At 42.2% G+C, this 14,457-nt stretch overlaps 1 protein-coding gene across 2 annotated transcripts in view; it reads right to left on the bottom strand.

Annotated features, from left to right (window-relative positions):
- Window positions 1-14,457, bottom strand: part of RTEL1 (regulator of telomere elongation helicase 1) — a 152,709-nt gene that overhangs the window by 113,852 nt on the left and 24,400 nt on the right. For both annotated transcript variants that reach the window (XM_070744420.1, XM_070744422.1), the window contains exons 10-14: window positions 12,399-12,552; window positions 11,000-11,038; window positions 9,325-9,403; window positions 6,500-6,597; window positions 2,746-2,801 (exon numbers count right to left, since the gene is read on the bottom strand). In XM_070744420.1, the coding sequence (XP_070600521.1) occupies window positions 2,746-2,801; window positions 6,500-6,597; window positions 9,325-9,403; window positions 11,000-11,038; window positions 12,399-12,552 (426 nt within the window). The remainder of the gene's footprint in view (window positions 1-2,745; window positions 2,802-6,499; window positions 6,598-9,324; window positions 9,404-10,999; window positions 11,039-12,398; window positions 12,553-14,457) is intronic.

The raw sequence follows: 14,457 nt of genomic DNA, 5'->3' as shown, positions 1-14,457 counted from the left end.
ACATACCATGCATAAAATTGTAAAGGCCTAGGGGGAAGTGTATCTCAGTTCCCCCATGCCTGGCGGCAGAGGTGGGTTTTAAGCAGCTTTTGAAAGGCAAGGAGGGTGGGGGCAATTCTGATCAGGAGTTGGTTCCAGAGGGCCGGGGCCGCCACAGAGAAGGCTCTTCCTCTGGGTCCCGCCAAGCGACATTGTTTGGTTGACGGGACCCGGAGAAGACCCACTCTGTGGGACCTAACTGGTCGCTGGGATTCATGCAATAATAGGTGGGATGAGGGTTTTTTTTGCTCCTGCTGTGAAACTGCCTAATGCTTCGCTCCGAATTTACTATTCCTTTTACTATTTTCGTTTTATAATTTTTTAAAAAATTGTAATGAGGATGATCAAAGCAGCCCTTGGGTGGGGGATGTGTTTGAAAGAACAGAAGGGTGGGAGAGAAATAATTTTATGCAAAAAAAAGATTATTAAATTCTCTGAAGGAAGATAGATTCTTAACCAGGTCAATAAATAAATAGAATTGTGATCATGGCAAGGTGCTGCGATGGCCACCACTGCGAGGACGGACATTCTAAGTCCCCTTCATTCAGCAGAGTTGTAATTTCGAAGGGTTGCTTTACAAAAGGATGTTAAATGAGGCCTGGCTGTACTTCTGCCTGTTTAATGAGTTTAGATTTTAATGAACAGTGCATAAGCCTAGAAAATGAGTTAATTTGAGAATCAGGTCAAGCACATACTGTACTATCAATGCAATTACAAGATAGGAATGGTGGAGCCACTGGCTTTGTAGTTCATTATACTAATGCAGTTAATTTTTTTTTAAAAAGACTTTCCCCGATGAGAAAAAGCATAATTCAATGAGTACAGAGTTAAAAGAGACCTTGGAGGTCTTTTAATCCAACCATGGTTTCTTGTCCTGCATTCTGCTGCTTTGGAGAATAATTTGACACCACCGCCCCCTTCTTTGTGGCAGCCCCTCAAGTAATGGAATACTGCTATCATGTCACCCCTAGTCCTTTTCTTCGTTAAACTAGACCAGTGATAGCGAACATTTTTCCCCTCAGGTGCCAAAATGCATGCGCACATGCATGGGTGCCCACACCCATAATTCAATGCCTGGGGAGGGCGAAAACAGTTCCCCCCGCCGCCCGGAGCTCCTCTGGAGGCCTGTTTCCCAACTTCTGGTGGGCCCAGTAGGCTCATGTTTCGCCCTCCCTGGAGCTGGGGAAGGATAAAAACACCTTCCTTCTTTCCCCCAGAGGCTCCCTGGAAGCCAAAAACCCTCCCAGAGCCTCTGTGCAAGCCAAAAACCAGCTAGCCGGCACACGCATGCACACTGGAGCTGAGCTAGGGCAACAGCTCGCGTGCCAGCAGATATGGCTCCATGTGCTACCTGTGGCATCCGTGCCATAGGTTCGCCATTACTGGACTAGACTGTAACTGTTCTTCATTTGTTTTATTCTCCAGGCCTTTAAATGCTGCAATGAAATAGCTACTTCTGTTTTTTAATTTTTTTATTTTGCTAATGTACACATTATGTATGTGGCACTGTATGTACCTACACTAGGGCTGAAAACAACTTGATGGTACAGAATCAATGATGGCTATGTTACAGTACATATCACCGTAAAGTCTAAAGCGATGTTTTACAAACTCAGCAAATTTAAGATATGTGGATTTCAACTCCCAGAATCCTTAGCCAGGATATAATGGAAGTTTAGACATCATAAGGTTGCTGAACGTGAAGAATACTAGTGTAACAATTGTAGTCAGATTATTTTTGACCAAACAGTATATCTCTTTTATCCTGATTAATTCAGTGTAAAGTGTAGCTTGGAGAGTCATCTAGTGGTGATTAGGAAAACATCAAGAATGATGTACACCAAGAATAAAAATATACTTTTATATACAGTGATCCCTCGATTTTCGCGGGTTCAAACTTCGCGAAACGGCTATACCACGGTTTTTCAAAAAAAATAAATTAAAAAATACTCCGCGGTTTTTTTCCTATACCACGGTTTTTCCCACCCGATGACGTCATACGTCATCACCAAGAGTCACTTCTCTCTCTCTTTCTTTCTTTCCTGTCATTCTCTGCTTCAATCATTTTCTCATTTCTCTTTTTTTCTCCCCTTTTTTCTACCATTTCTCTCTCTCTCTCTACCTTCCACTCTCCCCCCTCTTGCTCTCTCTCGCTCTCTCTCTTTCTCCCCCTCTCTCTCCCTCTCTGTGAGAACGCCTGCCCTGCCTCTCCTGCAGCCCCCTCGCTGACAGCTGGGACGAAAGCGCTCTCAGCTAAGGGACTGTGAGAGGGGAGGGGCGGGCATTCTCAAAGCGCTCAGAGCGGAGAGCGGCTGAACGAGGAGGATAAGAAGCCGTAGCCACCAGCGCTGCTGCAGGAGGACCCATGTCCCAAGAAAGCCGGTGAGAGGGGCGGATCGGGCAGGCGGGGGTTAGCGGCGAGGGGGCCGGAGGCGCTTGGGGGGGCAGGGGGCGGCCGACATTCAAAACAATCTTTGCCGGCCTCCGCACTTTCGTCGCTCCCCACCCCCAACTTCAAGCCCGGCTCCTTGCGCGGCCTTGGAAAAGGGTGCGTGAGGGTAGGTTTTGGCTGTCCATAGCCAAAAATAGTGTTTTTACTTCCGCATCTCTACTTCGCGGAAATTCGACTTTCACGGGCAGTCTGGGAACGCAACCCCCGCGAAAATCGAGGGATCACTGTATTTAATTTGAGAACTGAAAGTTTACCTGAATTGCATCTATGACTTTATGCAATCCTGCGGTGTTAGTGAATATCCCAGAACCTAGAATAAACAAATATGAAAACAGTATTTCTATATACAGTATAGCCAAAAAAAACCCATGCATATGACAAACATCCATTGAATATACTGTACTGTTTCCCCTGTTTTGTTATTCACGACCAAACATACTGCAAGTTTAGAAGATTGAACAGGTCCAAAGACGGGCTAAAAAAATCGTGGAAGGTCTTAAGCATAAAACTTATGAGGAAAGACTTAATGAACTCAACCTGTATAGGTTATGCTTAAAACTTAAAAACACTTCCCTCCTGAACCTTATTTAACCCTTTAACATATATAAATGTCTCAATCATGTCCCCCCTTTTCCTTCTGTCCTCCAGACTATACAGATTGAGTTCTTGAAGTCTTTCCTGATACGTTTTATGCTTGAGACCTTCCACCATTCTTGTAGCCCGTCTTTGGACCCGTTCAATTTTGTCAATATCTTTTTGTAGGTGAGGTCTCCAGAACTGGACACAGTATTCCAAATGGGGTCTCACCAGCGCTCTATATAAGGGGATCACAATCTCCCTCTTCCTGCTTGTTATACCTCTAGCTATGCAGCCAAGCATCCTACTTGCTTTTCCTACTGCCGGTCTTCCCAAGCACCAGCTGTGCCTCAGTCTTCAACTGAATGTGATTGAAATGTGGGTAATAACACATAGTTGAGTGTGTGATCATATGGTGAACTGGGGAGCATGCGTAACAACAGTACATCATTCAGCCATGCAATTAAATGACACAGGACGTTACAATAGACACCAGGGCTCCAGCAAGTATGGGGAAAACAAAACTGATACACTAAATGGAAACACACTCACCATTTTGTAATTCAATTCAAATTGAAAGGTTACAAACAGAGGAAACGCTCCAGAACATTTTAACAATTTCTTGTCAATTTGATATGACTCAGATACTGACAGGGTTCACAGTACAGCCAATGTAGGAATCAAATTAATTGAGTTAATTTTAATTCATGCATCTCAAAGGTTTTGGAGTTAACTTCCTTTAATATTAACTGGCATAAGCATGTGCTCAGAAGTCTTCAAACAGTTTTGTTTGCTCTCGGTTTTAAGAGGAGTGCATAAGTGGATTATTTGGAAACGGAAAATTGGATTTAGCAGGTCGAAACCTGTCAAAAATGCTTAACATATTCCATAGAAATGGTTTCAAAATAATCCATCATTAATGGATAAATAATCCCCACCTTCAAAAAAAACCCCTTTTAATTGTTCCACTGGAAAATGTGGGCTCATTGTGGCTATGTATTCTTTTTAAAACGCTCTAGATTTTTAATTAGATTTAACCTGATTTGGGGAGCATTTCAACAAGAAGAGAGAGAAGCTAAAAGGATGAGAGGGGGATCCTAAGATGCTTAAAAGCTTGTCTAACTCAGGGGTCAGCAGCCCACGGCTCTGGAGCCATGTGTGGCTCTTTTATCCCTCTGCTGCGGCTCCGTCACTCAAAATATGCATCACACCTGCAACATCCACCGAAGCACAATTTTTAAGCTTTTTGGCCCCCTGTAGGCCAATCATGGATAAATCCAAGAAAAGTTTCAGAAGATAACAGAACCTTTAATTCAACTATATATGCTAGTTTTGTGGCCGTTCAGGAAATAGCCATGCATGGGAAGAGTTTTTAAGGTTGCCAACCCCAGTCTAATTCAACAGCTCCCAACTTTTGGGGCACCAGGGGTTGGTTACATGGGGAGGGGAGGGGGTTCCACAGACTGGAGGGGGCATGGTTTCATGTGCAGCCCTGTTTCTGGCATGCTGCAGCCAGTCCACAGACCAGGAGTTGGGAATCCCTGGTCTAATCTTATATGGGCATTTTATAGAGCTATTATCCCTTACCCTAATATCATCAAAGCAGCCAGTTCCAGTTATTGTTATGGCCTTGTTTATACCAATCATAATTCCTGGGCGGTTTCAAAGTCAGCTCAGTGCAGGTAACCCTCGACTTACAACACTTCATTTAGTGACCTTTAGAAGTTACAACTAGAAACATAGAAGACTGACGGCAGAAAAAGACCTCATGATCTATCTAGTCTGCCCTTATACTATTTTCTGTATTTTATCTTAGGATGGATATATGTTTATCCCAGGCATGTTTAAATTCAGTTACTGTGGATTTATCTACCACGTCTGCTGGAAGTTTGTTCCAAGGATCTACTACTCTTTCAGTAAAATAATATTTTCTCACGTTGCTTTTGATCTTTTCCCCAAATAACTTCAGATTGTGTCCCCTTGTTCTTGTGTCCACTTTCCTATTAAAAACACTTCCCTCCTGGACCTTATTTAACCCTTGAACGTGTTTAAATGTTACGTTTTATGCTTAAGACCTTCCACCATTCTTGTAGCCCATCTTTGGACCCGTTCAATTTTGTCAATATCTTTTTGTAGGTGAGGTCTCCAGAACTGAACACAGAAGTCCAAATGGGGTCTCACCAGCGCTCTATATAGCAGGATCACAATCTTCCTCTTCCTGCTTGTTATACCTCTAGCTATGCAGCTAAGCATCCTACTTGCTTTTCCTACCGCCCGACCACACTGCTCACCCATTTTGAGAAATCACTACCCCTAAATACTATTATTATCTTCTTTTTCCATCCCTGTCTCCTCCCCCCTTGTGTGTGTGTGTGTGTGTGTGTGTGTGTGTGAACTCTTGAACCATTTCCAATTAGAGGTGAGCTATTGGAAATGGTTCAAGAGTTCTCTCTCACACACACACACACAAACAGCTGGGGGGGGGTTTCTCTGTTATTATTTGGGTGCTTTTTACCATATGCTTTAAATCAAGAGTCATTTCTCTCTTTCTCTCCCCCCCTCTTGCTCTCGCTCTCTCTCTCTGTCTTGCTCTCTCTCTCTCTCTATTGCTTTCTTTCTCTCTCACTCTTTCTTTCTATCTCTCTTGCTTTCTTTCTCTTCTCTCTTGCTATCTCTCTTTCCCCTCCTTTTATCTCTCTCTCTCTTTCTCTCTTGTTTTCTTTCTCTCTCTCTATTGCTTACTTTCTCTTCTCTCTTATCTCTCTCTCCCCCCTTTCATCTCTCTCTTTCTCTCGTTTTCTTTCTCTCTCTCTATTGCTTTCTTTCTCTTCTCTCTCTTGCTATCTCTCTCTCCCCCCTTTTATCTCTCTCTCTCTTTCTCTCTTGTTTTCTTTCTCTCTCTCTATTGCTTTCTTTCTCTTCCATGGGAAGCGCGCACCCATGGAAAAGGCTGCGCGGGGGGTATTTGGGGGGCGCGCGCATGCACGCACGCAGCTTACGGGGAACGGTGCCCCTGTGGTCCCGTCAACTGCATTGCTTAGCTGACGGGACCTGGAGGAGGCCAACTCTGTGTGCTCTAATTGGTCTGTGGGAGGTATGTGGATTGTGAGGGCAATACACTGGCTCTGTTAAGAAGCACTATTGCTAACATGTTGTAAGCCGCCCTGAGTCTAAGGAGAAGGGCAGCATAAAAATTGAATAAATAAATAAATGTGGCAAGAGATGGTCCCGTACATAAATTGCTGCAGTGGTTAAGTTAGTAACACGCTAGTTATGTGAATCTGGCTTCTCCATTGACTTGGTTTGCCAGAAGGTCATAAAGGGTGGTCACGTGACCCCGGAACACTGCAACCATCATTATTATTCCCATTTTTCATCCTCCCCCCAAGACATTTTTTTCTCGTTAAAAAAAGGGGGTGGGTCTATACTTACGGCCAGGTAAATACTGCGCAATTTGTTCCAGCGATTCCAGGAGAGAATTCTGGGTTTGGTATGTGATTTGAGCCTTTGCGAACAACTCGAATATGTAGCTAGAGATTCAAGCAGAAACATATGGTTAAGTCAGTATTTTTAGTACATCCTGAAAGGAAGCATCTTTCCTTTCTCTGTAGGATGAAAACCATGCTGTTAATCTTCGCTTACAAAATCCGATTATCTTTTTTTTTTTTTAGCTTGCCATAAAACATCACTGCGCCACCCACACTTGACATTGGATTAAAAAAAAAGGTGGGGGGGAAGGAAGACAAAATATTACACTTGATGTCTCTATGCCTCACTGGAAGTATAAGAGCAGAAAGCTCAGCCTCATTCTGCAACAGTTTAACCCAGGTTTACCTGCAAAGATCAGCGGTGCATCTATTCTGAAATAACGTTCTGATTGAACAAGAGGGAAATCGATGTGTTTACGCACAAATGTTTCAGACTAATATTGCTCTTCGAGTTTGTAGTATTGTGGTTGTTCTTTATCCTGAGTTCTCCCATTTCTCTTAGGCTTAGCATCAAAGGTAGATTCATTCATTCATTCATTTATTCATTCATTCATTCATTCATTCATTCAATCAATCAATTTAATTTTTTTTATGCCACCCTTCTCCTGACTCAGGACGGCTTACAACATGTTAGCAATAGCACTTTTTAACAGAGCCAATCCGGGTCCTCATTTGACCCACCTCGGAAGGATGGAAGGCTGAGTCAACCTTGAGCCGGTGATGAGATTTGAACCGCTGACCTGCAAATCTAGCAGCCAGCTTTAGTGGCCTGCAGTACCGTACTCTACCCACCTTGGCTCATCCAGATAGTACTGTGTTTTCCCCAAAATAAGACCCTGTCTTATATTTTTTTTCAGGGTGTCCAGGGGGAAAGCATTTTGAAATCCCCTGATATTTCCTTGACATTTCCCTGTAACTTGCGATCTACCTACTTAAGGCACGGTCGTAGATGACATCATATCAAATGGCTGAGCCGTGGAGAAATATTGGTAGCTGAGGAAGCAAGTTGTTGTCATAGTTATGCTCATTTTTGCTTGACTCTGCCAGGCAGTGCGATCTGTTTTGTTTGTTTTTTTTACTTTACACGATTTTTCCCTGACTTTTAAACATTTTAATACAGTTTGTTTTTTTCCCCCTGATTTATTTTGTTTTTTCCCCACAAATTTCCTGATAATTCCCTGATATTTCTTGAACCGCTGACTTCCCTGATAATTCCCAGGTTTCACTGTTTTCCAGGTTTGCTGAACACCCTGAAATAAGCGCTTAGTCTTATTGTCATGCACTCAAAAGCCCGATTGGGCTTATTATCAGGAGATGTCTTATTTTGGGGGAAACACAGTACTATAGGGCAGAGTATACATAAGAACATATGGTATGGTATATTTGTGTGTATGTCTGCTTTAATATTTATTTATTTATTTATTTATTTATTTATTTATTAGATTTGTATGCCGCCCCTTTCCGTGGACTCGGGGCGGCTCACATCACAATAAAACAATTCATAACAAATCTAATAATATATAATATAAAATTTAAAATAGTTAAAAAACCCCATTTTTAAGCAGACATACCTACAAACATACCATACATAAATTATATAGGCCCGGGGGAGATATCTCAATTCCCCCATGCCTGACGAGTTTAACGGGTTTTTAAAAATGTTTTTAAATTATTAGATTTGTCTTGAATTGTTTTATTGTTGTTGTAAGCCGCCACGTCTACGGAGAGGGGCGGCATAAGATCTAATAAATAAGTAAGTAAGTAAGTAAGTAAGTAAGTAAGTAAGTAAGTAAGTAAGTAAATAAATAAATAATAAATAAATAAATAAGAAGAGCCCTGCTGAATCAGGCCAAAGCCCATTGAGTCCAGCATTCTGTGTAACACAGTGGCCCACCAATTGTCTATGGGGATCTTGAGTAGAAAGAGAAGGCAAAGCCCTCCCGTTCCCTTGACCCCCAACAAATGGGACCTAAGGGAACCCCGCCCTCCTCAACCAACATAGAGGCGGCCCTTGGACATCCGTTTCAATAACCGATACACTTGGCATCCATGAATCTGTCTAATCCTGCCTTGAACCTATCCAGGTGGACAGCTGTCACAACCTCTTCTGGAAGTGAATTCCATAAACCAAGGACCCTCTGGGGAAAGAAATATTTCCCTTGATTTGTCCTCACTTTCTTACCTATGAACTTTAGGGAGGGCCCCCTTGTCCTGGTATTGTGTTATCGAGAAAAGATTTTTTCTCCATCCACCTTTTCTATCCCATGCATGATTTTATACACTTCGATCAAGTCACCCCTTAAACACCGTCTTTCAAGGCTGAAGAGACCTGCCCTCGCAGTGACCGCAAGTTCCACATCAAATTCTACATCAGGCGTCCACAACCCCTGGGCTATTACCTGGCCATGGCCTATTCGGAACCAGACCACATGAGAGGCAAACCAGTGTATGTGTGCAGCTCCACTCGCACAAGCAGCGCCCCAAAAGTTTTTCTTCTCTCCTGAGTGAGTGGAGCTGCAGGGAAGCTGGCAGGGAAGGTTGCAGGTTGCAATCACGTGACGTCTTGCTTAACAACCGTAGTGATGCACTTAACGACCATACCAAAAAAATAAATAAAGGTCATACAATCAAGTGCGGTCTTGGGATGCCTTGCTTAATGAGGAGTTTGGGGTTGGAACAAGCTGGCCGAAAGAGAAGCATAGAAAAAATAAAGTTTACAGTAAGACGAAGTTGGAAGAGATGTGTCGTTTTTTAAAAATTGAAACATACCTTCCTTCTCTCGTGAATCCATTTCCATTCGATGAGAGTTCTACCTCGTCAATAGCACTTTCTAGCTGCAGGAGAATCCCTTTATGGCACATAAAGGAAAAAGAGGTAAAAATTTAATGTGGTTATTGATGGATGCTCAATGGGGTTCGGAGGGAACCCTCTCTGTTTCCCTCAGGCCAGGCAAATTGATTGATTGATTGATTGATTGATTGGATTTATATGCCACCCCTCTCTGAGGACTCTGCTCCTCTGTTTTCCTGACCAACCAGGGGTCCCATCTGTTTAATCAGAAGCAACATGAGAAAATATTATTTCACTGAAAGAGTAGTAGATGCTTGGAACGAACTTCCAGCAGACGTGGTTGGTAAATCCACAGGAACTGAATTTAAACATGCCTGGGATAAACACAGATCTACCCTAAGATAAAATACAGGAAATAGTATAAAGGCAGACTAGAGGGGCCAGGCGGCCTTTTTCTGCTGTCATGTCAATATTCTATGTTTCTATTAATCCAGTTCATGGAAGATGGTGAGGCTTCTACTCTGTTGCATGTACTGGTAGTCCTCGACTTGCAACAGCCAACTTACTGACTGTTCAAAGTTACAACAGTCCTGAAAAAAGTGACATGACCATTTTTCATTTTTTAAAAAAAATATTTATTAGTTATTTACATATAAAAAACAAACAGGCAAAATAGTCAAATACAAACACAAGTAAAACGGAGAGGAAAAGGAAAGAAAGAAAAAGGAAGGAATTTAAGACATAGAGATGAAAGAAAAAAGAGTGAAAGAGGAAGGGAAAGAAGGAGGGGAAAAGGGAAAGAAAAAGAGAGATTTTTAAATTTTATTTTATTTTTTAAATTTTAAGTACAGTAGTACCTCGTGATACGAACCCCTCGTCATATGAACTTTTCAAGATACGAACCCGGGGTTCGGGGGGCTTCTCGACGTTCTCCCGAATGCCGAACCCGGAAGTTCAGCAAAAGTTCAGGTTCGGGAGAACACCGAGAAGCGCCGCCCCACCGTCTGTCACCTTCTGAAATAGCCGGGGGGCTTCTTGGCGTTCTGGAAGGCTTACAACTTCACTTTAAAACTAAGCATAACTCAAACTTTTAATACCACCAAATCCTAAAATGGTCAGACCGTGAACGCAAACTGAACACTGAGTCCTCAGAGAGGGGTGGCATAAAAATCCAATAAATAAATAAATAAATAGCTTGGAACAGGTCGTCCTCACATACCAATGGTAACTGGGGCCACAAAACTCCATCACTAAGCAATGTGATCCTAAGTATAATGTCACATGACTGCACTGAGATTCTGGCAGTTCCAATTACCACTGTTAGGTGAATCCTAGGTGGTTGCAGTCTCCTGCAGCCACATGATCAGGATTTGTGACTTCCTGCCAGCTTCCCTATTGATCACTTGTCAGAAGCTGGAAGTAAAATCACAAGTGAGTCACAATCACATTGTCAAGCCGGTGCAGAAGTTGGTGATACTTGCAACACACGTGACCATGTGAACACTGCAACAGCCATAACTACCAGGGCCTGTCGTAAGTCCCTTTGGTCTAGTATCATCATATCTTCAAACAGTTGCTGAATGAGTGGTTGCTAATCAAGGACTACCTGTGTAGGATCATTTTGGCTAAACTTCACAAGGAAAAAGATACTTACGCTTTATTTTTGCTAAATCTTCAAGTTCCATGTTCAGTCCTGTTTAAGAAAAGGAGTTTTCCTTCAGTTTAGACTTACAGATGCCATCTTTTTCTATCATTCCATATATTAATATAAAAATAAACATTCATATAGTTATTGTTAGCAGCCCTGAGTCCTATTGGAATGGGCGGCATATACTAAAGGAAGGAAGGAAGGAAGGAAGGAAGGAAGGAAGGAAGGAAGGAAGGAAGGAAGGAAGGAAGGAAGGAAGGAAGGGAAGGGAATAAAATTAAATAAATATAATGTAATGTAATGCAATGTAATGTAATATAATATAATATGATATAATATATGTGCACCTATTATTAAGAGATTTATTTCAGACTTCTATGATGGGCAAAAAAATTAAAGACAAGAAGGTGTTCAAAAACTTTGAAAGGAATTTTGTTAGCCACTTCCGCTTCAAAACAGCCATGCCGTACAACCACACAGAGATAGAGGCTGTGCCCAGTGCAGGAAGCTAACAACCATCTCTTATGTTTATGAAATCATACAAAGTTCAATTACTCCCTGAGATTGGGAGAAAAAAGAAACTAAAACTTTTGACAAAATAATGAAATCCTTTCAAATCCCTGTGTCCCAAATTGGCCCAGAATGACAGTTTTATCATCCCCTTTGCCAAATCTCCACCAAAGAACAGGAGTGGTTATGCATAAACATAAGAGACAGTGGGTAGGTGATTTCTTTCTAAGTCATCTTGGAATCATTTATTTATAGACAAGAGTAAATCTGGGACAGAAAAAAAATATCAAATTTTGCATTTTTTTTCCTACTATTTTTGATGACTGATGAAACCTTCAGTTAGACCGGGGTAGGCAAAGTTGGCTCTTCTATGACATGTGCACTTCAAATCCCAGAATTCCTAAGCTAGCATGATTGGCTCAAGAATTCTGGGACTTGAAGTCCACAAATCATAGAGGAGCCAACTTTAGTTAGCCTAAAATAGAACTACCATACTTGATTGTTAACTGGGATTGGCTTCTCTCACTACAAGATATCACTGATTTTAGTATTTTTCCAGCTAATGTCAACATTTTGTAGATTTTTAAAGTCTTAAAAGAGTTTGGGATCAGTTTAGTATTTTTTCTACTTTCTGTAGCTATTTGGATACTTAAATTGTCTTCAGGATGTCCCACCCATATTTTCCTTTATTGAGACTTACAACTGTGGTTCTTGCACTTCCAACTATGTTCGCTTAATTATCGTCACAAAAAACCATTGTAAAATTAGATTGGGTGACATGATTGGTACATTTAACAATCATCATGGCAAATGGCATACGTTGAGGACTAACTGTACTGTAAAAATTTGCCCTCCACTCTTTGGTTGCCCAGCCAGTTTGCAGAGGGAAACCTACCTGAATTGACATACTCCATATTGAATTCAGCATTAAATTCATTCTGTTCAATTTTTTTGGCTTGGTCTTCTAAGAGGATGTTGATGGCATAAATAGCTAGAGCCAATTCATGGTAAGTCAGGTCAAAGGAGGACAATTCTTGACACAATTGTTCCTGGGGGGGGGGGAAAAGGGGGGGGGGGACAATGAAGCATTTCGTCAGTTGCACAGTTTCTTTGCATGTTTGTGCAAGGGCAATTCTTGCGCTGCAAAGACAGCAGCATCCATAGAGTCAATTTTAAAAAAATATTTAGTTATTTTATTTATTAATTTGACTTCTATGCCGCCCAATCCCGGAGGACTCAGGGCGGCTCACAACAATATAAAATTACAATAACAATCACAATAATAAAAAGAAGTCAAGGAAGAAACAAGCAATTACTAAAACCCTAATTAAAATTTAAAAGCAATTCAACAACACGTACTAATCATTCATACCAAATTCATATTTATTTATTTATTTATTTTATTTATTAATCAGATTTGTATGCCGCCCCTCTCCGCAGACTCGGGGCGGCTCACAGCAATAATAATACAATGTAAACAAATCTAATATTTAAGTTAATTTAAAACCCCAATTTAGAAACCAATCATACATACTAACATACCATGCATAAATTTTATAAGCCTAGGGGGAGGGAAAATATCAATTCCCCCATGCCTGACGACAGAGGTGGGTTTTAAGGAGCTTACGAAAGGCTAGGAAGGTGGGGGCAACTCTGATATCTGGGGGGAGTTGGTTCCAAAGGGTCGGGGCCGCCACAGAGAAGGCTCTTCCCCTGGGTCCCGCCAAACAACATTGTTTAGTTGATGGGACCCGGAGAAGGCCAACTCTGTGGGACCTAACTGGTCGCTGGGATTCGTGCGGCAGAAGGCAGTCCCGGAGATATTCTGGTCCGGTGCCATGAAGGGCTTTATAGGTCATAACCAACACTTTGAATTGTGACCGGAAACTGATCGGCAACCAATGCAGACTGCGGAGTGTTGGTGTAACATGGGCGTATTTAGGAAAGCACATGATTGCTCTCACAGCTGCATTCTGCACGATCTGAAGTTTCTGAACACTCTTCAAAGGTAGCCCCATGTAGAGAGCGTTACAGTAGTCGAGCCTCGAGGTGATGAGGGCAGGAGTGACTGTGAGCAGTGACTCCCGGTCCAAATAGGGCCGCAACTGGTGCACCAGGCGAACCTGGGCAAACACTAGTGGTTGATTTAGGGATACTTTTTTTTAAAATATCCCTTTTAAAATATGCTTATTTGGCTGCTTCAAGCAGGATCCAAGTCTTCTTTCTGCTGCCTGTTCTGATTGCTGTTGTCAATCAATACCAGATGCTTCAGAACAAGGCGTAAGCTGTTGCACAATTTTTCTCCCCCAAGGGGAAAATGTTATATTTTTGCTGCATTACTTCAGGAAAACCCTAAAATAACTTCAGAGACTCCTTAATATTCTCCATGCTGCTTCAAATTAAAAGACTTAAGGGTGGTGTCTCTTGGTGGTAGCCAGGCGGGGGCTGCCATTTACCATTGCTACCGGTGCAATGTGTGTGCAGCTTCGGGTCGCTGACATACACAAGTGCGCATCCTAGTGAGATTTTGTTTCCGCGCATGTGCAGGTAGCAAAATCTCACAAGAGGACATGTACATGCAGGAGATTTCAGCAATTTTTTTTACTTCCACACATGTCAAAATCACATGATATTGGTGGCAGAAGAGGACAACAACAGATCGTTCTGAAACAAGTTGTCAAGGATCCAGGTAGTGTTGTGGTTAGCTCTGGCCCAGCTCCTGCCCCAAGGATTGTGGATGTGGGGGAGACATCCACATTCTGCAGGCCTGTTTTGCCCCCCCCCCCCCGCGGTTGAATCTGCTGATGAAGGCTCCTCTGACCAAGAAGACATGAGTGACGGAGGAAGAGAGTGGGGCAGCCAGCTCAGAAGGAGATCAATTATCTAGCTCCTCCTTGGATTCAGAACAAGAGTTAATGATACAGCCAGGCATGCCGAGAGCGATGCATAGGCAA

Source organism: Erythrolamprus reginae, chromosome 3, assembly GCF_031021105.1.
Source record: "Erythrolamprus reginae isolate rEryReg1 chromosome 3, rEryReg1.hap1, whole genome shotgun sequence".
Lineage (NCBI taxonomy): Eukaryota > Metazoa > Chordata > Lepidosauria > Squamata > Dipsadidae > Erythrolamprus > Erythrolamprus reginae.
This window is presented reverse-complemented; position numbering and strand designations above follow the sequence as displayed.